This window comes from Oncorhynchus clarkii, chromosome 5, assembly GCF_045791955.1.
Source record: "Oncorhynchus clarkii lewisi isolate Uvic-CL-2024 chromosome 5, UVic_Ocla_1.0, whole genome shotgun sequence".
In the NCBI taxonomy this organism is placed as follows: domain Eukaryota; kingdom Metazoa; phylum Chordata; class Actinopteri; order Salmoniformes; family Salmonidae; genus Oncorhynchus; species Oncorhynchus clarkii.
In genome coordinates this window covers 24,731,421-24,748,311 of record NC_092151.1, presented here as the reverse complement: position 1 = coordinate 24,748,311, position 16,891 = coordinate 24,731,421, and the positions used below count along the sequence as shown (strand labels likewise).

General features: G+C 43.6%; 1 protein-coding gene across 1 annotated transcript; it reads right to left on the bottom strand.

The window, feature by feature from the left end:
* Positions 1-285: 285 nt before the first annotated feature.
* On the bottom strand, positions 286-9,107 carry LOC139409909 (AT-rich interactive domain-containing protein 5A-like). The gene is made up of 6 exons (XM_071155321.1): positions 8,898-9,107; positions 3,975-4,129; positions 3,662-3,714; positions 2,881-2,978; positions 2,503-2,671; positions 286-2,340 (listed from the first exon to the last, which is right to left on the bottom strand). The coding sequence occupies exons 2-6, from the start codon at positions 4,117-4,119 to the stop codon at positions 919-921; spliced, it is 1,887 nt and encodes a 628-aa protein (XP_071011422.1). The 5' UTR covers positions 4,120-4,129; positions 8,898-9,107; the 3' UTR covers positions 286-918.
* Positions 9,108-16,891: the final 7,784 nt, after the last annotated feature.

Sequence of the window (16,891 nt, the reverse complement as noted above, 5' to 3'; positions counted from 1 at the left end):
GGAAGAAGATATGACATATATATAAATATATATATAGCCTTTCTACCTTGTCAGCTCAGGGATTCGATCTTGCAACCTTTTTGTTACTAGTCCAACGCTCTAACCACAAGGCTACCTGCTGTTTTTGAGGAGAAACAATTATATAAAATATAAAAGTTACACTTTATTCTGAATTTGTGAATGTTTATATATATATATATATATATATATATATATATATATATATAAACATTCACAAATTCAGAATAAAGTGTAACTTTTATATTTTATATAATTGTTTCTCCTCAAAAACAGCAGGTAGCCTTGTGGTTAGAGCGTTGGACTAGTAACAAAAAGGTTGCAAGATCGAATCCCTGAGCTGACAAGGTAGAAATCTGTTGTTCTGCCACTGAACAAGGCAGTTAACTCACTGTTCCTAGGCTGTCATTGAAAATAAGAATTTGTGGCATAACAACAAGAATGACTGGCATAACAACAACTCTCAACAATTCTTTAAAAAAAATGTACAAGTCACAAATCTCAACAAAATTACAAGTAAGAACTCAATAGAATGTCCCTTTGCTGTCTGGGTAGTAAACTTTTGTAATTAGTTTCAAGCTTTTTTACTGTCATTATCAGGCTACATTTTTTTTTCTCGATGCTACTTCATGTTCAAAACAAACCGCTGAGATGAAGGGCAAAAAAAAAATTGCACTCCAGTGCACAATACATTGTTAGCAAGCTTCAAATGATAAAAATACAGAAGATTAAAGGACTAAATTCATATTCTGAAGTACTTAAAAAAGTTAGTCAACAGCAGTGCTACATTGTCTCTTGATTTTGAACAGTAATGAGGGCTTTTTAAGTGTCCAATGTCAACATTGAGTGCATCATATTTTATATTAATTAGCAGGTTGTTGTCCTGCTGTTCCATTCTATTCATGAGGAGCTTGAGATGAGCCTCTTTAACTTCATTAACTCCTCAGGTGTCAGTGGCACCAGAGAGGGAAATGAGGGGTTCACCATCAGCGCCATATACGGGTTCTCCACCCTTCCCAGTGATGTGCCTGGACAATAGCCCGGGGATGTGTGGCGTACACTATCCTGCTCCAGAGACTGGCTGCTGGGGTGGATATTTAAGGGAATTGGCTGGGCTCTATCCCATAGATCCTGGGGGTACATTAGTTTTGGGTGGTAGGGCCTCCTTGTGTCCTCCCGGTGATCCAATTTCCAGCTGTCCTCCCGGGGATCCAATTTCCAGCTGTCCGGGTTACGGACGATGCTCCCTGATGGCCGAGGCTTGTAGCTGGACAACTGGTAGGGCGCCATGGGGCGGCTTTGACTGGTACTAGGGGAGGTGGTGGTGGTGGTGGGCCTAGGCAGGTTCCTGTGCCTCTCCAGACTCCTCTCTCTCAGATCCCCAGAACCCCTGTCCTGGTCTTTGTGATGGTTGTGGAAGACCTGGTCAGCATGTGTAGCAATGGTGGGAGAGGTGTCAGACCAGGCCTGTGCCCTTTCCCTCTCCCTGGGCTCTGAGCCTGGGGTCTGACCCATGGTTGGATCCTGCAGCGATAGATCCCCAGGCCGGGTGCCAGCAGGCCCACACAGCAGAACTCCTTTTACCCAGTCATGGAGCATCGCCAGCGGGATCTGGATCTCCATCCTTCCCTCTGTCCCTCTGGGGGTACTGTGCAGAGCGTGACTACAATTGAGAGGCCCTGGACTATGCTTGGGGCTTTCCCCTCTCCACTCCCCCCTGGGCCAATCTGGGTACTCCCTCTTCTGGAGTTTGGGGACGTGAATCATGGAGGGGGCACTCTCCCTGCAACTCTGCAGCGGAGAGGGGACGGGGGATTCTTTCTTCATGCCTGGGCTGGAGGCTGAGGTCGGGCTGCGGGAGTAGTCGTCTCTGGTCGCTAAGGGGTAGAGGTGGGTTTTCCCCTGGGGAACCTCTCCCTCCAGCGTCTCACTGCCCTCATCTTTAACCAGCCCCTTGGCGGGGTACAGAGGTGAGACCGTATTCAAGAACCTTGGGGAGATGTTGGAGGGAGGAGGGGCGAAGGATGAAGCAGGGTGACCGCCTGACTCCTGACCAGCCTTCTTGTGACTGAGGTTGAGTGGCTCAGTCCAGCCTGAGGAGTCCTTGTACTGGTTGGCCAGGAAGCGTAGGTGCTCCAGAGGCTGCTTGGCCCTCTCTGTCTGTCCTTGAGGGGAGGGGAGGCTGCTGGGGGTCAGAGGTGGGTGGACATAGGGGAGCAGATCTGGGTGGACGGGGTGGACAGGGTGGTGGTAGTACTGACTGTAGTGCACAGGCATAGGGATGATCCTCACTCTGGAGTCTGTCAGATAATTATGGGGCTTCTGAGAGAACAGAACAACAATGAGTTAGTCAATTCATTTAAATGTGTGTGCATGTGTCTTTGTGTCTTCATCGGTGTATTAGTGCTTGTCACTGTGTGTGCGTACATGCTAGTGTGCGTGTGTGTGTGTGTGTGTGTATGTTTGCTTGTTAGTGTACAGTACCGGGTGCAGGGATGTCTGTAGAGCTCCGCACGTCATGCTACGCTTGGCTGTCCTGGGGCACTCGTCCTGCTCACTGAGCCTACTGTAATGTAAACGCTTCTGCTGGCATTGTGGCAGTACCTCCATGTAGTCTTCTCCTCTTACATGACACTCATACGGCAGAAGCAGCCTAAGGAAACATGAAGAACATTTATAGATACTGAACCGATTTACACAAACCACACGTACACTTAACGTACTTGCATTATCTGTGTCAAAGTCATGCAAAGATATGCAAGCATCCACCGTTATGCGCAATTACACAGGTATATGCAGACAAACAATCCAGCACACACGCGAGCACAGACACACTTGTATAATAAGTTTGCTCTGACTTACTTCTCGTAGTGTCTACGGGTGCAGGTGGCTGCACTGGTACTTCTGGGGTTTCCTCCCAGGGTGTTGTATACTTGCTTCCACATCTGCTGGGCCGTCACCTGGGAAAGATTCAGGATTATTTTAACACCATTGTATTCTGTATGTAACATAGACATACATGAAATGTGATGCCATACATTACAAGTTTTAACAACATCCTAACAGGTATAATAAACCATCTAACCACATGCACAGATGTATAATCGACTAGTTTAATAATACACTTCTTTCTCTAGTCAATATCATTAATAGTTGTTGTATCTCTTGATAAAGAGTGGTTTGACTCTTATCCTTAGATCATGTTGCATCAAAACCTTGATAGGAATGCCAGTCTAGCAGCCTGTCAATGTAGCAGCTACCAAAGTGCTATAAACCATACTGCCTATCTGTATCATATGACACTAGTAATGTCTCCCTGCCACTGCTACAGTCATTTGAGACTGTTTCTTTAAGCAAATAAAAGCAGTAACTTCCGTGAGAAAGAAATGGATCTTTGACACAGACACAAATGGTTTACTAAATAAATATTTATTAAATTTTCTGCTCAGACATACGGCTATGGGTGCTATTTAAGTGACAGGAGGATAGTTTACTTTACATACAAATTAACATGATTTTCTGTTGAATCTGTGATTTGACTTGAAATATTAATTGTTCACACCTATTTTAATCAGAAACCAAGAGTGCACAAAAACATCCCACTTAAACATAATAAATATTAGAAATGTTACTGTTATTTTACCTGGTGGTAGCCACCCAAGCTTTTCACAGTCTTGTACATCATGAACAGACCGACTATAAATATAGAAACAAACAAAATATCAGCTGTACATCCAGTCTGAGAGATGTCAACAATTACTGTGTATGCGCGTGCTAGCACTGTATGTGTGTGCATGCTTGCCTGTGTGTGTGTGTGTGTGTGTGTGTGTGTGTGTGTGTGTGTGTGTGTGTGTGTGTGTGTGTGTGTGTGTGTGTGTGTGTGTGTGTGTGTGTGTGTGTGTGTGTGCGCATGTAAGGGTGCATGTGCATTTTTTTCTGCAGTACAGTATACTCACTCTGTTTGAAGCCCAGGTGTGGTATTTTCTCTATGGGTGTATTTCTCTTCTTCATGTACAGATAGAGGTCTTTGAGGAAGGTCTCCTCTCCCATCTCTTCGTCCTGTTCTGAGGGTCTCTCATGCTGGTTCTTTCCATGGGCCATTTTTTTCTGCCTGAGAACAAACACACAATACACACACAACATTACCGCAATGTTTACACAACATACGGAAGAAGACGACAGCATCATGTGGTTCATTCATCATTGACATTCATAGTTTAAAAAAGGTATAGTAGCCTAACAGTATTTTACACAATAATCTCTCACACATTTGCAACATACTGTACAGTATTTACAATGCACATTCAACAATTTGACTGAGGCTTCCCTACAAATCAAACAATGAGTTTGACTGATGAACCAACAAATAAAACCACTTTGACTACTGTACATATTTCAACCCGTCTTCAATTGCCAACAGTTGATTTACAGTAACCGTGTTCCAAAATAGAACTGATAACTAAATATCACCACAACACTGTTCTCAACGCAATGTCTGACTGATCACGGTTAAACATGCCTACTGATCAAACTCAACCATGTGTTTGTCCCTGTCAACACCCAGGCTGTCACAACTGGCAAACTGTTCTGTTTTGTGTCCTATTGGAGAGGACAGATCAATCATATACTAGGGCTGCATTCAGTGAGGTGATGCATTCACAACATTACAGATAGAAATGCAACATAAAAACCCAACATTATCTCATATTCTGCTAAATGGATAATCATGTTATACACAATACTTTTTCATCTGAATGTTGTGTAACATTTCACCCTTCTAAAAAGGATAAATAATCATTGGATAAATGACATATGTGCCCTGCCGAGCTATGAGATTGGAGAGTGGAGGAGAGTCAGAGACAGAATATGGCACACTCTCACATCTGTGTGCCACTTTATTACACAACATTTAATTGAGATACAGATTCTGCACAATGCATTGTATCTCTTGTATCTGTCATGTTTTTCATATGCTGATCCAGACTCTACAGAATCTACTATAAATCTCTATGAGAGATAGGTCTGTTTTATAGATTCTGATAAAGGTCCTCTTTCATTGTCTACTTCTTATATATGTGAATTAAATGTTTAAATATTTAGTTTGTTTTATTATTTCATGAACGTTTAATTCACAAAGTTTATGCAAAGGGACCTTAAAGATCAACCACCAAAGAGGCACTACACAAAGTATGAAAATATGTCCCATTTCATCACACTGTGAAACTGTTTTCAGTGTCTCTTGCAAAGTTAAGTTAATTATGACAGATTTTTCAGTTTCACCCTGTGTTGCTGAATAGAACCACAAACGGCAATTGGTTTCCGAGGCACCCAGGTAGAGAGTAAGCATCTAGACTGACACAATCGCCTGTGTGTTGACATACAGCGCATTTGGAAAGTATTCAAACCTCTCAACTTTTTCCACATTTTGTTACATTACAGCATTATTCTAAAATTCATAAAATTGTTTTTTTCCCCGCATCAATCTACACACAATACCCCATAATGACAAAGCAAAAACAGGTTTTTAGAAATGTTTGCAAATTTATATATATAAAAATAAATACCCTTTGTTATGAGACTCAAAAAATGGAGCTCAGGTGCATCCTGTTTCCATTGTTCATCCTTGAGATGTTTCTATAACTTTATTGGTAAATAAATTTACCTATGGTAAATTTAATTGATTGGACATTCGGAAAGGCACACACCTGTCTATATAAGGTCCCACAGGTGATCAAGCCATGAGGTTGAAGGAATTGTCCTTAGAGCTCTGAGACAGTATTGTGTCGAGGCACAGATCTGGGGGAATGGTACCAAAACATTTCTGCAGCATTGAAGGTCCCTAAGAACACAGAGGCCTCCATCACTCTTAAATGGAAAAAGTTTGGAACAACCAAGACTCTTTCTAGAGCTGGGCGCCTGGCCAAACGGAGCAATCGGGGGAGAAGGGGCTTGGTCAGGGAGGTGACCAAGAACCAGAGTTCCTCTGTGGAGATGGGAGAAACTTCCAGAAGGACAACCATCTCTGCATCACTCCACCAATCAGAGCTTCATAGTAGAGTGGCCAGACAGAAGCCACCCCTCAGTAAAAGGCACATGACAGCATGCATGGAGTTTACCAAAAGGTAGCTAAAGGACTCTCAGACCATGAGAAACAAGATGCTCTGATCTGAATGCCAAGCGTCACGAACAAAAGAAACCTGGCACCATCCCTACGGTAAAGCATGGGTGTGGCAGCATAATGCAGTGGAAATGTTTTTCAGTGGCAGGGACTGGGAGACTGGTCAGGCTCGAGGGAAAGATGAACAAGATGAGCAAAGTACAGAGAGATACATAATGAAAACCTGCTCCAAAGCACTCAGGACCTTAGACTGGGTCCTGTTGGAAGGTGACAACGACCCTAAGCACACAGCCAAATAATGCAGGAGTGGCTTCGGGACAAGTCAAAAACACCTTTGAATATCTTTGAGTGGCCCAGCCAGAGCCTGAACCCGATTGAACATCTCTCTCGAGAGAGACCTGAAAATAGTTGTGCAGCTACGCTCCCCATCCAACCTGACAGAGCTTGAAAGGATCTGCAGAGAAGAATGGGAGAAACTCTTGTAGCGTCATACCCAAGAAGAGTCGAGGCTGTAATCACTGCCAAAGGTGCTTCAACAAAGTACTGAGTAAAGGGTCTGAATACTTATGTAAATGTTATATTTCAGTTTGTAATTTCTTATCCATTTTAAGTTTTAAAGCAAGCTTTCTGCAATTCTACACATTTTGCCATGGGTCGGAGAGAAGTTTATCCATTTTATAAGAAATGTTATGCAATTCTACTCATTTTGCCATGGGGCATGGAACATTTTCTTGCAGTTTTGCAGCTAATATCCTGCAATTCTACCCATTTTGCCATGGGTTGGAGATGCATTTTCGTAGTTTTAAAGCTAATTTCCTGCAATTCTACATATTTTGCCAATCCTTATGCCATGTTAACGATGTATGAATGAGAGGGAATAACAAAATCAATGTGGGCCCCCTGGTGGTGCCCTGTCGGTATTTGGCCAAGGTTGCTACAATTTTAGATAGCTAGACAAACTTACCAATCCAAGCATTTCCACTGACATGGCTAATTGAGTGACTGTCAGTAACTGATATAACAACAGAAAAACTGCTGATGTACCACCAAATTTTATAATTGCACCTTGTGTATTCTACTATACTAACTCTCAACAGTTAATTGAGACCCCGCCCAACTGAGTTCCTACATGAAACTTTTTTTAAAATAAAGTTTGTTGATCGTGGGCCCCCTAGTGGCCAGGGACCCAAAGCAACCGCTTATGCCTGGAGCCGGCCCTGAATAGTGGTCTCCCTAAGCAGACGGCTTGCCTCCCACAATGTTAACAGTGTTCCAGCGTACACTGTTCTTTTGCACATTGCTGTTCCCCTAGGTCTGGAATTTCCAAGACAACTAACATAGCTTTGGGCAATTCAGTGTGAAATGTGAAATCACAGCAATTCACCACTTTATTTAAAAACCTTTCACCAAGCTTGGGAACCTGGGACAGAACACCTCCCTCTGCAACTGGATCCTGGACTTCCTGACGGGCTTAGTCCCCTCCTGTACTCACTGTTCACCCACGACTGCGTGGCCACGCACGACTACACACCATCATCAAGTTTTTTGATGCCACAACAGTGGCAACAATGAGACAGTCCACATGGAGGAGGTCAGTAACCTGGCAGTGTGGTGCCAGGACAACAACCTCTCCCTCAACGTCTGTAAGACCAAGGAGATGATCGTGGACTGCTGGAGAAAGAGGGATGAGCACGCCCCCATCCACGTTGACAGGGTTGTTGTAGAGGTTGAAAAGATTTTGCATGGGCCCTCAAATCCTCAAAAAGTTATATAGCTCTGCCCCAGTGATGTACTGGGCTGCCCGCACCACCCTCTATAGGGCCATGTGATTGATGGCTGTGCAGTTTCCATACCAAGCAGTGATGCTGGCTGCATCACTGCTTGGTATGGCAACTGCCCCGCTATCAATAACATGGCAGAGCATCAAATCTGACACCAACAGGCTCCTGAACAGCTTCTATTCCCAAACCATTAGACTGCTAAATAGATAGCAAAATGGCTACATGGACTGTATGCATTGACCCTTCTATTTTATTGGTATCTTTGCACTGACTTTATGCACACTCTACACACTCACTCACACACACTCACACTGACACACTCATGCACGCATGCACACACACACATACTTAATTTGCTCACACACACATAACACAAACACATTCATACTGATTCTACACATGTACACACAATCATCAAATAGACTGCTGCTACTCTGTTTATAATATATCCTGATGCCTTGTTACCTTACCCCTATACATGGGCACTGACCCTGGAATGGTCCCTGTATATAGCTTACTTAGTTCATTATGTTTTTATTATACATTTTTTCTAGTGTGTTTTTGGTCCACTGGACATTTTTATTTAAAAAAATTATAATACTACTAATATGTACTACTGCATTGTTGGGAAAGAGCAAGCAAGAAAGGCTGTACAAGTGTACGTGACAATAACAACTTCAAACTTTGAAGGAAAAAAATGTCAAATCTCAATTGAATTCCATACCCTTTTTATCCCCTGTATTGAATAATTGTATGACATTTAATGGAAATTTGACTCTGAATCAGACAACAATATGGCATATACAGTGGTTTGGAAATACCATCAGTACCAAGAGTAGTATTAGTGGCTCCAAGATTTAACCACATCAGTGCCTCCTCTCACCTATAAAGACTTGTGGATTGGGAAGAAACCAAGATGATATCAGAACCATCAACCAAGCCGTAAGAAAGTAACACAAGTATTTAGTGGTGCTGCTCACCTGTGATTTCAGAGACAGAATGGAGATGGATGGGTCTCAGTTTCAGGCCTCTGCACCAGGCTACAGCGAATCCACAGGCTCTATAGATCAGAGTTTATATCTCCAGAGAGGTAGCTACAATACAGACTCAGCTCCTGTCTCTGTATGTCTCCTCCCGCTCTCCACAGTCAAGACAGTATTGTCACCTCTCCCTGTCACACATAAATACTAAAACACACCTGTTATGGCACCTGAATAACATTTAGGTCCAACGCTCTCAGGGAGGTTTATACCCAGAGTGCTTCCTGCTGGGAGATGGAAGTCGGACCAGTCCAACCTGCTCGTGGCAGCGTGCCAAAGGCGTGGCATCAGAATAGTCCACATAATTAGCCAGAATATAGAAATAATTTTGTTTGTTATTGGTAACAACAGACATTCACTCATGCATACTTTTACTTGTTGTCAATAATAATTTTTTGTCAATGCCTGTCTCGTGTGTTGATGCGTACATTGATCATTTGTGGAATGTAAACATCTTTGAGGGAAGTACACTACATGACCAAAAGTATGTGGACACCTGCTTGTCTAACCATTTCATTCCAAAATCATGGGCATTAATATGGAGGCGGTACCCCCTTTGCTTCTATAACAGCCTCCACTCTTCTGGAAAGGCTTTCCACTAGATGGTGGAACATCGCTGCGGGGTCTTGCTTTCATTCAACCACAAGAGCATTAGTGAGGTTGGGCACTGATGTTGGGCAATTAGTCCTGGCTTGCAGTCGGCGATCCAATGAATCCCAAAAGTGTTCAAATGAGGTTGAGGTAAGGGCTCTGTGCAGGCCAGTGCAGGCTGGAAAAAGTCTGGGTAGCCATTTCACTAGATGTTCAGGAGTCTTATGGCTTGGGGGTAGAAGCTGTTAATAAACCTCTTGGACCTAGACTTGGTGCTCCGGTACCGCTTGCCGTGTGGTAGCAGAGAGAACAGTCTATGACTAAGGTGGCTGGAGTCGTTGACAATGTTTAGGGCCTTCCTCTGACACCGCCTGGTATAGAGGTACTGGATGGCAGGAAGCTTGGCCCCAGTGATGTACTGGGCTGTACGCACTACCCTGCCTTGCAGTCGCCATACCAGGAAGTGATGCAACCAGTCAGGATGCTCTCGATGGTGCAGCTGTAGGACCTTTTAAGGATCTGAGGACCCATGACAAATCTTTTCAGTCTCCTGAGGGGGAATAGGTTTTGTCGTGCCCTCTTCACGACTGTCTTGGTGTGCTTGGACCATGTTAGTTTGTTAGTTTACTTGGACCATGTTAGTTTGTTGGTGCTTGGACCATGTTAGTTTGTGGACACCAAGGAACTTGAAGCTCTCAACCTGCTCCACTGCAGCCCCGTCGATGAGAATGGGGGCGTGCTCGGTCCTCTATTTCCTGTAGTCCACATTAATTTCCTTTGTCTTGATCACGTTGAGGGAGAGGTTGTTATCCTGGCACCACACTGCCAGGTCTCTGACCTCCTCCCTACAGGCTGTCTCGTCATTGTCGGTGATCAGGCCTACCACTGTTGTGTCATCGGCAAATTGAATGATGGTGTCTGGCCGTGCAGTCATGAGTGAACAGGGAGTACAGGAGGGGACTGAGCACACACCCCTGAAGAGCCCCTGTGTTGAGGATCAGCGTAGCGGATGTATTGTTACCTACCTTTACCACCTGGGGGCAGACCTTCCAGTTGTAGAGGGAGGTGTTTAGTCCCAGGCTCCTTAGCTTATTGATGAGCTTGGAGGGCACTATGGTGTTAAACGCTGAGCTGTAGTCAGTGAATAGCATTCTCACATAGGTGTTCCTTTTGTCCATGTGGGAAAGGGCAATGTGGAGTGCAATAGAGATTGCATCATCTGTGGATCTGTTGGGGCGGTATGCAAATTGGAGTGAGTCTAGGGTTTCTGGGATAATGGTGTTGATGTAAGCAATGACCAGCCTTTCAAAGCACTTCATGGCTACAGACGTGAGTGCTACAGGTAGTTGTTTAGGCAGGTTACCTTATTGTTCTTCGGCACAGGGACCATGGTGGTCTGCTTAAAACATGTTGGTATTACAGACTCGGACAGGGAGAGGTTGAAAATGTCAGTGAAGACACTTGCCAATTGGTCAGTGCATGCACACAGTACACGTCCTGGTAATCCGTCTGGCCCTGTGGCCTTGTGAATGTTGACCTGTTTAAAGGTCTTACATCGCCTGCGGAGTGTGTGATCACACTGTCTTCCATATCAGCTGATGCTCTCATGCATGTTTCAGTGTTATTTTCCTCGAAGCGAGCATAGAAGTAGTTTAGCTCATCTAGTAGGTTTGTGTCACTTGGCAGCTCTTAGCTGTGCTTTCCCTTGTAGTCTGTAATGGTTTGCAGGCCCTGTTACATTCGACGAGTGTCAGAAGCAGTGTAGTACGATTTGATCTTAGTCCTGTATTGACGCCTTGCCTGTTTGATGGTTTAGCTCAGTGTGGCTTCTGGTTGGGGTATCTACGTACGGTCACTGTGGGGACGACGTCATCAATGCACTTATTGATGAAGCCAGTGACTGATGTGGTGTACTCCTCAATGCCATCGGAGGAATCCCGGAACATATTCCAGTCTGTGCAAGCAAAACATTTCTGTAGCTTAGCACCTGCTTCCTCTGACCACTTTTTTTGATCAAGTCACTGGTGCTTTCTGCTTTAATTTTTGCTTGTAAGCAGGAATCAGGAGGAAAGAATTATGTCAGATTTGCCAAATGGACGGCGAGAGAGAGCTTTGTATACGTCTCTGTGTGTGTAGTATTGCTGGTCCAGACTCGTAAATGTTATTGTCCAAAGATTGCACGTTTGCTAGTAGAATGGAGGGAAGTGGGGGTTTATTTGATCACCTACGGATTCTCAGAAGGCAGCTTGCCGAGGAAGCAAGCGTATCCCTCGCGTCGGGCTCGTGAGAGTCGTGAAAGGAAAAAGAGGATTCTGCTAGTCCGTTGTGAGTAATCGCAGTCCTGATGTCTAGAAGTTATTTTCGGTCACAAGAGACGGTAACGGCAACATAATGTACAAAATAAGAAAAAATACAGTGCCTTGCGAAAGTATTCGGCCCCTTTGAACTTTGCGACCTTTTGCCACATTTCAGGCTTCAAACATAAAGATATAAAACTTAATTTTTTTGTAAAGAATCAACAACAAGTGGGACACAATCATGAAGTGGAACAACATTTATTGGATATTTCAAACTTTTTTAACAAATCAAAAACTGAAAAATTGGGCGTGCAAAATTATTCAGCCCCCTTAAGTTAATACTTTGTAGCGCCACCTTTTGCTGCGATTACAGCTGTAAGTCGCTTGGGGTATGTCTCTATCAGTTTTGCACATCGAGAGACTGAAATTTTTTTCCATTCCTCCTTACAAAACAGCTCGAGCTCAGTGAGGTTGGATGGAGAGCATTTGTGAACAGCAGTTTTCAGTTCTTTCCACAGATTCTCGATTGGATTCAGGTCTGGACTTTGACTTGGCCATTCTAACACCTGGATATGTTTATTTTTGAACCATTCCATTGTAGATTTTGCTTTATGTTTTGGATCATTGTCTTGTTGGAAGACAAATCTCCGTCCCAGTCTCAGGTATTTTGCAGACTCCATCAGGTTTTCTTCCAGAATGGTCCTGTATTTGGCTCCATCCATCTTCCCATCAATTTTAACCATCTTCCCTGTCCCTGCTGAAGAAAAGCAGGCCCAAACCATGATGCTGCCACCACCATGTTTGACAGTGGGGATGGTGTGTTCAGCTGTGTTGCTTTTACGCCAAACATAACGTTTTGCATTGTTGCCAAAAAGTTTGATTTTGGTTTCATCTGACCAGAGCACCTTTTTCCACATGTTTGGTGTGTCTCCCAGGTGGCTTGTGGCAAACTTTAAACGACACTTTTTATGGATATCTTTAAGAAATGGCTTTCTTCTTGCCACTCTTCTATAAAGGCCAGATTTGTGCAATATACGACTGATTGTTGTCCTATGGACAGAGTCTCCCACCTCAGCTGTAGATCTCTGCAGTTCATCCAGAGTGATCATGGGCCTCTTAGCTGCATCTCTGATCAGTCTTCTCCTTGTATGAGCTGAAAGTTTAGAGGGACGGCCAGGTCTTGGTAGATTTGCAGTGGTCTGATACTCCTTCCATTTCAATATTATCGCTTGCACAGTGCTCCTTGGGATGTTTAAAGCTTGGGAAATCTTTTTGTATCCAAATCCGGCTTTAAACTTCTTCACAACAGTATCTCGGACCTGCCTGGTGTGTTCCTTGTTCTTCATGATGCTCTCTGCGCTTTTAACGGACCTCTGAGACTATCACAGTGCAGGTGCATTTATACGGAAACTTGATTACACACAGGTGGATTGTATTTATCATCATTAGTCATTTAGGTCAACATTGGATCATTCAGAGATCCTCACTGAACTTCTGGAGAGAGTTTGCTGCACTGAAAGTAAAGGGGCTGAATAATTTTGCACGCCCAATTTTTCAGTTTTTGTTTTGTTAAAAAAGTTTGAAATATCCAATAAATGTCGTTCCACTTCATGATTGTGTCCCACTTGTTGTTGATTCTTCACAAAAAAATACAGTTTTATATCTTTATGTTTGAAGCCTAAAATGTGGCAAAAGGTCGCAAAGTTCAAGGGGGCCGAATACTTCCGCAAGGCACTGTAAGTTACAAAGAACTCAATTAAGTGAACAAAAAAACACAATCGGTTGGTGGCACGTAAAACATCTTCCATCTTCTCCGGCGCCAGAGAGATCCATGATGAAAATCTGCTCTAGAGCACCCAGGACCTTAGACTGGGTCCTCATCAATTTACACACAATACCCAAAAATGACAAAGCAAAAACTGATTTTAAGAAATGTTTTCAAATGTATAAAAAATAAAAAACATAAAAACCTTATTTACATAAGTATTCAGACCCTTTGATATGAGACTTGAAATTGAGCTCAGGTGCATCCTGCTTCCATTGATCATCCTTGAGATGTTTCTACAACTTGTTTGGAGTCCACCTGTGCTAAAATCAATTGTTTGGACATGATTTGGAAAGGCACAGAGCTGTCTATCTTTTTATAAAAAAATGTTTTACCCCCTTTTCTCCCAATTTCGTGGTATCCAATTTGTAGTTACAGTCTTGTCAATATAAGGTCCCACATAAGGTCCCACAGTTGACAGTGCATGTCAGAGCAAAAACCAAGAGCAAAAACCAAGCCATGAGGTCAAAGGAATTGTCCATAGAGCTCTGAGACAAGATTGTGTCGAGGCACAGATCTGGGGAAGGGTGCCCAAAAATGTATGCAGCATTGAAGGTCCCTAAGAACACAGTGGCCTCCATCAGTCTCAAATGGAAGAAGTTTGAACCCACCAAGTTTGAAACCACCTCTTTGTAGAGCTGGCCGCCCGGCCAAACTGAGAAATCGGGGAGAAGGGCCTTGGTCAGCGAGGTGATCAAAAACCCGATGGTCACACTGACAGAGCTCCAGAGTTCCTCTGTGGAAATGGAAGAACCATCCAAAAGGACAGCCATCTCTGCAGCACTCCACCAATCAGGCCTTTATGGTAGTGGCCAGACGGAAGCCACTCCTCAGTAAAAGGTACATGACAGCCCACTTGGAGTTTGCCAAAAGGCACCTAAAGCATTCTCAGACCATGAGAAACAGGATTCTCTGGTCTGATGAAATCTAGATTGAACTTTGGCCTGAATGCCAAGCTTCCCATCTGGAGGAAACCAGGCACTGCTCATCACCTGGCCAATACCATACCTACGGTGAAGCATGGTGGTGGCAGCATCATGCTGTGGGATGTTTTTCAGTGGTAGGGACTGGGAGACTAGTCAGGATCGAGGGACAGATTAACAGAGCAAAGTACAGCAAGATTCTTGATGAAAACCTGCTCCAGAGTGCTTAGGGCCTCAGACTGGGGTCAAAGGTTCACCTTCCAACAGGAAGGACACTGCCAATACAACGCAGGTGTGGCTTTGGACCAAGTCTCTGAATTTCCTTGAGTGGCCCAGACAGAGCCCCGACTTGAACCCGATCAAACATCTCTGGAGAGACCTGAAAATAGCTGTGCAGCTACGCTCCCCATCCAACCTGACATAGCTTGAGAGGATCTGCAGAGAAGAATGGAAGAAACCCCCAAATACAGGTGTGCCACACTCTAGAAGACTCGAGGCTATAATCGTTGCCAAAGGTGGTTCAACAAAGTACTTAGTAAAGGGTCTGAAAACGTAGGTAAATGTGATATGAGTTTTTTTAATTTGAATACATTTGCAAAAATGTCCTAAAACCTTTCTTTGCTTTGTCATTATGGGTTATTGTGTGTATATTGATGAGGGGAAAAAACAACATTTAACCAATTTTATAATAAGGCTGTAACGTAACAAAATGTGGGAAAAGTAAAGGGGACTGAATACTTTCTGAATGCACTGTAAAGCATATTACAAGTATAAAGCAGGTGCTTCCACACAGGTGTGGTTCCGGAGTTAATTAAGCAACTAGCATCCCAAAATACTTGGCAGGCCATTATTTTGGCTACCATGGCTTTTCTTAACCTTTATTTTTTCTAGGCAAGTCAGTTAAGAACTTATTCTAATTTAAAACGACGGCCTTACCCAGACGACGCTGGGCCAACTGTGTGCCGCCCTATGGGACTCCCAATCCCGGCCGGATGAAATAGAGCCTGGAATCAAACCAGGGTCTGTAGTCACGTGCCTAGCACTGAGATGCAGTGCCTTAGACCTCTGCGCCATAGGATGAAAATGATCCTTTATGATGTCTACATACCTTCTATCTAGTTTTAGACGTTCAATAGTGGCCTGGACTGTTTTTTTCTCCATAATAATCATTCCATTATAATATATTTTTTACTCCCAACCTCCTGCCACCCAGATTGAATTTGGCTTAGTTTTCTCACCCCTGATCTACATAATGAATTTGCTTTAAACTTCTCATGGGTAAATGTGTTTGATTTGATTCGATGTTCTATCATCTATCTTACTGTAAATCATTTCAATTTTAATGACCTCTGGTTACCCTAATATTGTAGTCTAAAGGCAGCATGTGGTATGTTGGCTGAGAAATAAAAAATATACTGTACAGTATTTCCCTATGATTGCTTTTCCGGCCAAGACTTCCTTGTTCATATTTTAGCTGGTATTTATTTAACACCTAGTTACTTAAACTCAATGTCAATACACCAATGTATTTGATGTATCTGTTTCTACTAGTCTATATACAGTAGATATGAGTGATATATAAACAGCCGTCAACCAAAAGGATGCAGTTGCCTCCTGTTTGACAACAGGCCGACCATGGCTGGATGTAAAAAGCAAATCAAATCAAATGTATTTATATAGCCCTTCTTACATCAGCTGATATCTCAAAATGCTGTAAAGAAACCCAGCCTAAACCCCTAACAGCAAGCTATGCAGGTGTAGAAGCACGGTGGCTAGGAAAAACTCCCTAGAAAGGCAAAAACCTAGGAAAAAACCTAGAGAGGAACCAGGCTATGAGGGGTGGCCATTCCTCTTCTGGCTGTGCTGGGTGGAGATTATAACAGAACATGGCCAAGATGTTCAAATGTTCATAAATGACCAGCATGGTCAAATAATAATAATCACAGTAGTTGTCGAGGGTGCAACAGGTCAGCACCTCAGGAGTAAATTGCAATTGGCTTTTCATAGCCGCTCCTGTTGTCTCTAGAGAGTTGAAAACAGCAGGTCTGTGACAGGTAGCACGTCCGGTGAACAGGTCAGGGTTCCATAGCCGCAGGCAGAACAGTTGAAACTGGAGCAACAGCACGGCCAGGTGGACTGGGGACAGCAAGGAGTCATCATGCCAGGTAGTCCTGAGGAATGGTCCTAGGGCTCAGGTCCCCCGAGAGAGAGAAAGAAAGAGAGAAAGGGAGAATTAGAGAGAGCATACTTAAGTTCACACAGGACTTCCGGCGCAGAGAGAGATGGCCGCCTCGCTTC